This window comes from Gigantopelta aegis, chromosome 1 (genome assembly GCF_016097555.1).
Source record: "Gigantopelta aegis isolate Gae_Host chromosome 1, Gae_host_genome, whole genome shotgun sequence".
In the NCBI taxonomy this organism is placed as follows: Eukaryota; Metazoa; Mollusca; class Gastropoda; order Neomphalida; family Peltospiridae; genus Gigantopelta; species Gigantopelta aegis.
In genome coordinates, this window is record NC_054699.1 from 19,094,638 (window position 1) to 19,104,821 (window position 10,184).

The 10,184-nt window shown below is 35.2% G+C and overlaps 1 protein-coding gene across 1 annotated transcript in view; it reads right to left on the bottom strand.

The window, feature by feature from the left end:
• The window catches only part of LOC121371600 (succinate--CoA ligase [ADP-forming] subunit beta, mitochondrial-like), a 30,695-nt gene extending 21,241 nt beyond the window's left edge, over nt 1–9,454 (bottom strand). The window contains exons 1-2 of the mRNA XM_041497616.1: nt 9,361–9,454; nt 8,215–8,374 (exon numbers count right to left, since the gene is read on the bottom strand). Coding sequence (XP_041353550.1) covers nt 8,215–8,374; nt 9,361–9,426 — 226 coding nt within the window. The 5' untranslated portion in view covers nt 9,427–9,454. The remainder of the gene's footprint in view (nt 1–8,214; nt 8,375–9,360) is intronic.
• Between the last annotated feature and the right edge of the window lie 730 nt (nt 9,455–10,184).

The window sequence follows — 10,184 nt, forward strand, 5'->3', positions numbered from 1 at the left end:
GAAGAAATATGACTACATGTACATACAGAAAAATAACCTTTCAGTCAAGTTTATTTGTTGCAAAATTAAGTTTTTAAAAATTGCCGTTGGCATAATCAAAATTGCCGTCGGTGGGCCCTTTCACAGATGGCAGTTTTTTTTTTTAATTACCGTGGGTGATAAATTGTTAAGTTCGAGCCCTGTGGTATACACATAAAATAAATATTGTGTCAAAGAATTGTTCAAATACAATGTGCTGCTAGAATCTTAAGTTTATTCCTTGGCAGATACAGGTATTCAAACATGAATTGGAATATATAAACCAACATTTTTCCAGTGAAGGATGCAATTGATAAAGATATACGAGCCGTCACACACGAAAACCTACAACTTAGCATGACACTGGAAACCGAGTAAACATGGCTCAAAGTTTGAAGTCACATGTAAACATGGAAGTAAAAGTTGACATGCTGTTTGCATTGTTTGTTTTGAAGAATTTAGAAGATGACATCTTCTTCTTTACATGAAGATCAGTTTGAAGTAAACATACATGTATACATGTATCTGTATGTACAGTAGTGTTTGGTTACTATTTTGTATTTTGTACCTGATAACATTGGTTGAGATCATTAGCGATACCATCAGTACTTTGATACACATTTACAAGCATAGGGAGAATTAAGTCCTATATATCGATATGGTATGCAAGTATCACATGTTTTTATAACACACGATTATAAAGTTCAGCAACTTTTCCAGAAGTTATATACAACATTCATAAGTTAGACCAAACATCAAATTAGGATCGTGTCAGGTATCAAGGGTCTACCACTCGGTTAGGCCTACCTGTTCTGTCGACTACAATCAACACCACTATTTCTACTCCTATTTCTATTTATAATCTAAATACTGAAAACTAAATCATTTCCTACAAAAAAATATATATATCTGTAACAATACTACATTTTTAGTTATTTATTTTACCATCGTTTGCAAACAAATTTACTGTTGTCTGCACATACATTGCAGTACAGTAACAGAAACATTTCATTTATATACCTTTATTATACGTCATGATGTCATTGCATAAGCTGGTCTAGAGATTAACATGCTAGATCAATTCTTGAAAGGTTGTTTCTCCCTCAACAAATTTTATTATTATTATTAAATTATTATAATACATGTATCTGTTCACTTTACTCACTTCACATCATTTGTATAGGAGTTGGTTTTCTTTCCTTACAGATGTATATTTTAATTTTACAAGAGCCTGAAGTAGGCCTACTCTTTGAGGCACATTTTGGAATTCAAAATAGAAGACTAAGAACAGTGGAAATAGAAGAAACAGTATCTGTATTAGATGATGAGCGGGACGTAGTCCAGTGGTAAAGCACTCGCCTGATGCGCGGTAGGTCTGGGATCGATCCCCGTCGGTGGAGCCACTGGGCTATTTCTTGTCCCATCCAGTGCACAATGACTGGCATATCAAAGGCTGTGGTATGTGCTATCCTGTCTGGGATTGTGTATATTAAAACATCCGTTTCTACTAATAGAAAAATGTAGTGGGTTTCCTCTGTAAGACTATAGGTCAATATTACCAAATGTTTGACATCCGATAGCCGATGATTAATAAATCAATGTTCTCTAACTTTAACTTTAACTGTATTGGATGAATATGATAAATACAGTCCAGTAGATGTTGACAATAATACTGAACATAGAATCAAACACTCATCTGATGATAACACCAGTGAGCAGAATGACACTGAACCTGATCCAATTAGCACAAGTTACAGAAAGGATGCAGTGGATTAGTTTTTTAGAAAATAATTTGAAAATCAAATTTATTACCATATTTTGAAGTTGAGGGAAATATAAAAAGAGCCGACGGAAATGTAGGCCTACATAATATTCTCGCTGGGTAAAAATTAAAGGATGGCGGAAGCACCCTCCACCCCACCCCACCCCCCACCCCCAAATAGAAACCAGGAAAGACAAAGAAAAAAAAGGGGTTGGAAACATGGTTACCGTATAGGCCAGCCCGAGTACTTGGGCTATGTGTAGGCCTATCGTTGGTTATTAGTCGACTTTGCGAAAAGACATACCCCTTGTTTTAATATTATTTTAATAAAGATTTCAAGATATCTAAAAAAATAAAGGTGATCCCTTAAATTGGGATAACATGTCTGTGTTCTTTTTATATCTTCATCGAATGAATCGATCGCATTGATATTGCCAGTTTCGTTTTTGTAAAGGCGGTGTATACATGTATATAATTTGGCGTCCAAGAAAAATGCTTTTAATGATGAACACTACCACTTCTAATATTTTATAAAGAATTGCCGAATAAACAAATGAAAATCATTAAAAATCATCAGTTACGACCAACTACATCTGCAATTGAGAACAAAATATCAGAAGAAAGTTAGTGAACACAAAAGACTGATTGACCGAGGCTTTTAAAATAGTGTTAAATTATGTTACGGTAACTAACATAAGCTGCTGAAGTTTTTTCACACTGCGGCTTGTTTTCTGTGATGTTGACTATGCCGACTGATCAATTATTTTTTTCAGTGAGAAAAAAAAAGTGTCCAATATGAAATAGCAGAGCTTGGTTCTGTAAAATATAGTAGGATGCGGGAAAATAAAGAGGGATGGAGAAAATTAAAGGGGGCGACAAAATGCAATAGCGGGCCGGCCACCCCACTTAAATGGAACAGCGAGAACACTTGTCACAACAGAAACAAAACTAAATATAAAACCATTCGACCCTTTGTCCGCCCCAAGTACCAGGATACAACACACCTATTACCAACCGAAGAATGAAACGATATCATTCGACAGTACGATACCAACAAAATATGAAATTACTCCATAGTGTATACAGGAATCTGAATAAAGTGGGGTGGGGGTGCAATATGTAACAGAAAATTGAAAAACATTGGTGCGAAATATTATAGTTCGCTAAATGTCATATCTCTCATTAATTAGTATTACATTCATGTATGGGATCTGTAGAGTTATTTAAAAAAATTAAATTGGAATATATTGCTTTAAAAAATAATAATACAAAAATTGGAATATACAACTTAAAATACTGGGTAAAAATAAAATGAAAAAAGTACTGATTCCAAATCAATTATTTTATTGAAATTGGTGGGAAGTAATCTAGAATAAGGTAATAACATTGAAATTTCATTTTGACACTGTCTAGTTTGATTTTGAAAACGTGAAGTCATTAATGCTGTATTTTTACAAGAATAATTAACATAGATCCCAAATACCTGAGATTTAGTTTTGTAAGGTTATTATTACCTGTTATTTACCCCCCAAAAAAGACAAATTTTGTTTTTTTGCTAAGTTGTAGGTTTCCTTTGTGACGGCTCATATGTGGAAGATAAAACTGGAGGAATTCTAATCAATTGTGCCGTTGAGATTTTTGCTATTGTCATCCATCAAGTTTATATTAATATACATTGTTGATAGTTTGGCCTATCAGATAATGATGAACAGAAAGAAGAAACTATCCAAAAACTATAATTTCTGTACTGATTGGGGTTCATATTTTGAATTCCAGTTAAATCAGATGATCATAAAAATACCAACAAAAGGCAAAATATAATAATATATTGATTCTAAAATATATGGTAAACTGCAAACAAGAATTCTACAGAATTATATGTCTGGCCTACCATAAACGTATTCAGTGTCATTGATAGTGTATCTGTAGATATCTATCTCAATGCATGTTAAAAAAGTTTTTAAAACATTAAAAAAATTAAACTTCCAAAAATTAAATTAAAATTTTAAAATAATGAAGTTGAAAAACAAATTTTGACATGCAGTGAGGTGAACATTCATAGATAGAACTATAAATGAAGCTTTACTGATACAGGACATGTGATTTATGAGAAATGTAGCTACATTTGTACAATCAATGTTGAGCTAAATGCAAAAGCTGATGCCGCAGCTGTCAACAAAAAAAATATACCTATATTTAATCTTTTTAGTTTGTACATGTATTGTAATGTAAAGGTAAGACAAAAATCACCAGACTTAGCAACAACAGGATGAACAATGCTGTTGACAGTATGGTTATAAAAGTATATTATATGAATATTGTATGAGAACTCTCTTTTTTTGCACAATGACAGATTTTATGCACTTATTTTGATGATAAAAACACTTAAAACTAGTCAATATAATTGATTTCATAAATTAACAGTGTTTCATTACTAGTATTTGATATACATATCATTTATTAGTTGTGTAAGTGAACTGGACAAATTGTCACATCCTGGCTCGTCACGTCCTGGCTCCTACTGAAATTTTAAAAAGTAAATGTTACATCATAAAGAATATTTTTTTAGTAAATTGCTATACAGCATTTAGAAATAGACTGGATATTGTGTTAAACAGTGTATTTCATAAACAAACATTCTATCAGGAGAGCAGAGTTTTGGAAATTACTGCAGTGTTAAAAAAGTGATGTCCATTTTCGACACGTCCTGGCACATTTTACTTTTCCCTTTATAAGTTTTTTTTTTTTTTTACAAAAACAAAATTAGGCCTGACATGTTTATACTACTATATGTAATGAGTCTATAAATGATAAAACTGCATTTCCATTTAAAACGGATTTTTAGTGAAGGAGGTCATAAGAGTCAGAATGTCACATCCTGGGCATACCATGGAATGGCCCACCATCAAAACTGTGTTAAAGGCATATTGTCACAGACCACTGACCTATTACTTGGCCTAGCAAAGTATTACCTGAAAATATATATATTTGATTTGTCCCTAAATATTCAACCATACTCCACTTATTAATGATATTTTGTAAAAATAATTGAATTATGGCAATGGTCCATAATTAAAAAACTAACATTGCTGAGAGGGTTGACATGGATTTCACTCCATCATGGTGTTGTTAAAGTGATGCAATAGCTAGATTTGGTCTGCAAAAATTAATGTAATTTTGATTTATTATCCATTTTTAGAGCCACCAAAGGGGTATCAAAATGTGGCCTTTTAATTTAAGACAGGTGGCTGCTTACTACAGGTCAGATTGAACTATATTTGGAAGAATACAATGTGGCCTTTTTAACAGCGGTGGCCTACTTAATACAGCAGCAGTGTTTCTGCCATAGGCGTACAGGACTACCATTTTTTTTTTGGGGGGGGGGGGGGGGTGGGGGGTGGGGCAGCAGGCTGGTTTTTGCCTGAATTAAACAAAAATGCCAGAATCTAGATAACATTTATTCATATTTGCATTACTACCAAACAGCAAAAGAACTGGGTTTTTGCAATTTTTTAAGTTTAATAGATAATTTGGCGAAATTTTCTGCTGACCCAGAGCTAGCCCTGATAAGGAAGGAAATGTTTTATTTAACGACGCACTCAACACTTTTATTTACGGTTATATGGTGTCAGACATGGTTAAGGACCACACAAATATTGAGAGAGGAAACCCACTGTCGCCACTTCATGGGCTACTCTTTTTTAGTAGCAGCAAGTGATCTTTTATATGCACTATCCCATCTTCATAAATCAAGGCTAATATTCGTTCCTCGTATTCAGCCTTGATACATGTAGTCAAGATTACTGATGTCCACTACTAGCACCCTCTGTTGGAAGAAAATTTGTAACACCGATTATGTCCCTTACACGATGACATCGCTGACCAATCACAGCATTGGTAACATGTGACAATCTTGAAAGCAATATTAAAAATTAACCGCCGAAACCTTTTTTTTAACATATCGTGACAAACACGACACGTTTCCATGGACGCTGACATCTTTGTTTACAATAACAAGGGAATCTATAAGGAGCGTTGCGATTCATTGCAATCAGATCTCATCGCATCCAATGAAATTTAAGCATTTTGTGGCACAATTTCTTGACGACATGTATCAAGGCTGAATACGAGGAACGAATATTAGCCTTGATTTATGAAGATGGCACCATCCCAGACAGGATAGTACATACCACAGCCTTTGTTACACCAGTTGTGGAACACTGGCTGGAATGAGAAATAGCCCAATGGGTCCACCGACAAGAGATCAATCCTAGACTGATCGCGCATCAAGCGAACGCTTTACCACTTGGCTACGTCTCGCCCCTGCAATATAAGGGTGCAAACGAATCACTACGCATTTTTACATGAATTATAACTAATTTTGACAGTACAATGATGAAAATACATAGTAAAAAGGTATCAGATTGAACACATTTTGCCCGAATATCTCTATCATTTTTGCCCAAATATGTTTTGCGGCCCCCTGTCTTGTACGCTTACAGAGGTTGAAATTTAATTTTTTTACCACTATCCCAAAGGAATAGTGAATTTCAGAAAACACTATTCCGTCTAAAAATGTACTATCCCTTCAATTATTAATGTACCACTAGTTTTCCTGACTGTGCTATGTCGCCCTGTACAACATTGCGTAACGAACAATTGTTTATATACCAGTCTATGCATTATTGCGTACTAGCTGGAATTACAAACAAAAATTAGTCTCGATCAAAAAGACGTTTATTTTGTACCAGTAAGTGCATGAGACATGAGAAAGGTCTTATAGCGCGAGAATTTGTTCTGCCGAAAAATGTAGCTGAAGAAAAAGGATAAGCAGAATAGTCGCAGGCGATTTTCGGTATTCTGTGCTTTATTTTCACTTTCATGATGGAATATTGGAAGAATTGTTTTACTATTCCGTTTCGAAATTTACTATTTGTGGAATAGCGTAAAATTCGACCCCTGGCTTATGGTTCCTGCCAGAAATAAAATTTTGGGTACGGCGCTATGGAATTATATGCAACGACAGTCAGTATGCGGGGCTTCCCTCAGAAAAATGGGTTATGTTTAGGGTTAGGGTTAAGAAAATCATACAGTAATGATAAAGGTGTAATTTTGTATGATGTACACACATGTACAACAGTCACAAATTTAGTATAAAATTCTGTAGGGTAGCAGGGCATAAAATTTGGCACAAATGATTCTGTCGTTCGTCTATCGGTTAATGCAAAACCAATATCAACATAAACAACGAATCATTTGTGCAAGAGCTGATTCGGGTCTATTAATTGTAGATGTAATGACATTCTAGCGACTGTACCTAGTGTTAAACAAAATGACTGCTATTAACTTGCTGACTGTCAAAGCATGCCAATACATAGCCTCATCTGGCTCACGCGAAGGTACCTGTACAGCTACCGTTAGATTGATTTAGTTGGAAACCCATTTTGTCTGTCACAAGAGGATGTAGTATTACTAACATGCACCATGGTGTGCGAGATCTCATGCCACAGTCACGAGAAAATTGTGTTCTCATTACTATGAATAGCATTTTACAGAATTTCTAATTTCCTACAAATCGAAACTAGCATAATTTTTTGTTTCGCTTGGAAGCTTTCAAGATAGTTCTACCACACAAAAATTATATTTATGATAGGACATGTGATGGAGAAAAGCTATGAAAATCACTCATCTTAAATTCTCGTTTGATTATTGTTGCCCATTGATCTTTTCATTTGTATCCGACTACTGAAGAAAATTGTTTGTGTAAACACTAAAACCACACAAATGACATATTGACCATTGTCTGAAAAATTCCAATTTAAATTTTATGCCATGGGGTAGCAAAGTGATTTTAAATGCAATTCTTGTTCTTAAAATATAACACCTGATTCAGGCATGTGTGCAGATAACTGTGCAGGGGGTCTAGACTGGAGGGAGCGAAGTTTTTAGGGGGAGTCAAGTTATAATTCCCTGGAAAATACAATTTTGAGTAGGAAGGAAGGAAATGTTTTATTTAACGACGCACTCGACACATTTTATTTACGGTTATATGGCGTCAAATATATGGTTAAGGACCACACAGATATCAAGAGAGGAAACCCGCTGTCGCCACTTCATGGGTAACTTTTTTCGATTAGCAGCAAAGGATCTTTTATATGCACCATCTCACAGTCACAGACAGGATAGTACATACCATGGCCTTTGAAATACCAGTCGTGGTGCACTGGCTGGAACGAGAAATAGCCCAATGGGCCCACCGACGGGGATCAATCCCAGCCAAACATGCATCGAGTGAGGGCTGTACCACTGGGCTACGTCCTGCCCCTACAATTTTGAGCAGGGCAGAGTTTTGACATACACACACCCAAAATCTCCTCTGCACATGCACATGTGATTTGCTAACATTAAGAAATACTAAATTAGAAAAACTGTACCAATTTTCTTGGCATCCTCAAAGGCTTGGTCAGATGATGCAGCAACCTTGAACTTTGGTACTGCAACACCGGCATCGTGCAGAAGTTTGAAGCTGAGGTGTTCGTGAATGGATAGGTGGCGTTTTGGCTGTGTTGGGAGAATGTTACAAGCTGCAAGTACCTGAAACATATATTTAAGTGTAGTGGTGTACCATTATATTAGGATTCAAAGGGTAAATACTACAGAACAAGGGTTTGAGACTGTCATTTATTTCTGGTAGTCAGTGGACTCTGGGAACATTTTGTTTTCAAAATCTTGATTAGTGATATTTCTTGTCAATTGAAAATTTATTAGCAATTACTCTTTAATGTCTTAACATATCTGTAGTAATCTCTGTAACTTGTGTTGAGAATCGCAACGCGGTACAGTACCGTATGGAACAAAATATTTCCTGTGAGTCTGACTCAATTGAAAATCTACAATGTTCATTAAGTTAGGAGTCATCTTTTGTCATGATAAAAACACATAATAGCTGAGGTGCACACTTAGTATTCCACCTAATAACATTTCATATAAATTGCTAATTATACATGATCGACAGTTCTGCATTTGTTTTATGGTCTACTTAATTTTGGTACAATTTTAGTTTCCAATTCCAGAAAGAACACCTGTAGGCATTCTGAAACTAAAATAAATAAATGAAATAAAACTAATTTTTTAAACTATGAGAGCAAACACAGCATTTATGTGTAGTTTCCATAAGTAGGCCTGTAAGGATTACAACAAAAAAAAAACGGACATAAATAGTTATGAACCAGTTCAACTTGCTTCAAGGCCAAGGTTACAATCTGGAAATGTTAGTTAGCTAGAAAAACATCGAATAAAGCAATAGTAAAAAAACAGCACTGAAATTACAGATTTTTTAATGCAAGAAACAAATAGTATGAACAAAATTAGGTTATTACTTTATTGGTATTATTTTATTTTATTATTTTATATCCACTGGAAATTCCAGTCGTGTTCACGGTGTTGTGTTGAACTTTCAATGTCAATCCAGTTTATGCAGATTCTTCGAGTCTCTCTTTGCAATATACCTAAACCTGCATACCAGTTTGTTTACGTCATCTTCTGATTAAAATGAAATATTGCAATATTTCTAAACTTACTTTGGCAACATGTTTTTGAGTCAAACATTCTGAAATTCGGCAGCTTCGAAAGAAAACAGACGCCATTTTCCACCAAAGTTACCGTTTGTGAAAATAGAGTTATTTCCCTTATACCATTAGCCTGTGCAAACATCCTGTAATGGATCTCCTTGGGAGTGGCTGTCCTCCTAAGGTGAGCACCCGATAGTGGTACATGGAAGTAATCAACTTTTTACCTAAAATATCATTTCGACTCTGCCTTGTGCATATATACAATTTTGATAACGAAATGCGGTTTTGTCATTCAGATTTCTTAAAACGGTAACTGAGCATACACACGGGATGGTGGGTTGGGGGTGGGGGGTCTGACAGATGAGGTGCGTAGATGATGAGAGCCTTGAGATATTTACGCTATTTTTCGTTCAAGCCATGTTCTCCACAACCCTGGTGCATGGGCGTACATAGGATTTTGGAAAGGGGGCGTTCCAAAATAGATTGCAGAGATATTGAGCATATATTTCTATGTTGAGTAAATATAATAATGTCAGATATCAATGTCAAATATATTAAATTATTTTAAAAAGCGATTTGAGGGGAGGTTCGGTCGAACCCATCGCCCCCCCCCCCCCCCTCATGTACGCCCATGTGGTGAAATAAAGGCCGTGGTATATATTATACTATCCTGTCTATTTGATGATGCATAAAATATCTAAAATATTCTTTGCTGCTAATCGCTGCTAAAAAAAACAACAAACAAACAAACAAACAAACAACAAACTCAGCTTCATTCTATAGATTACAGCTGTGTTCTAACATATTCACTTCAACTTCTCAACAGGTTTTTC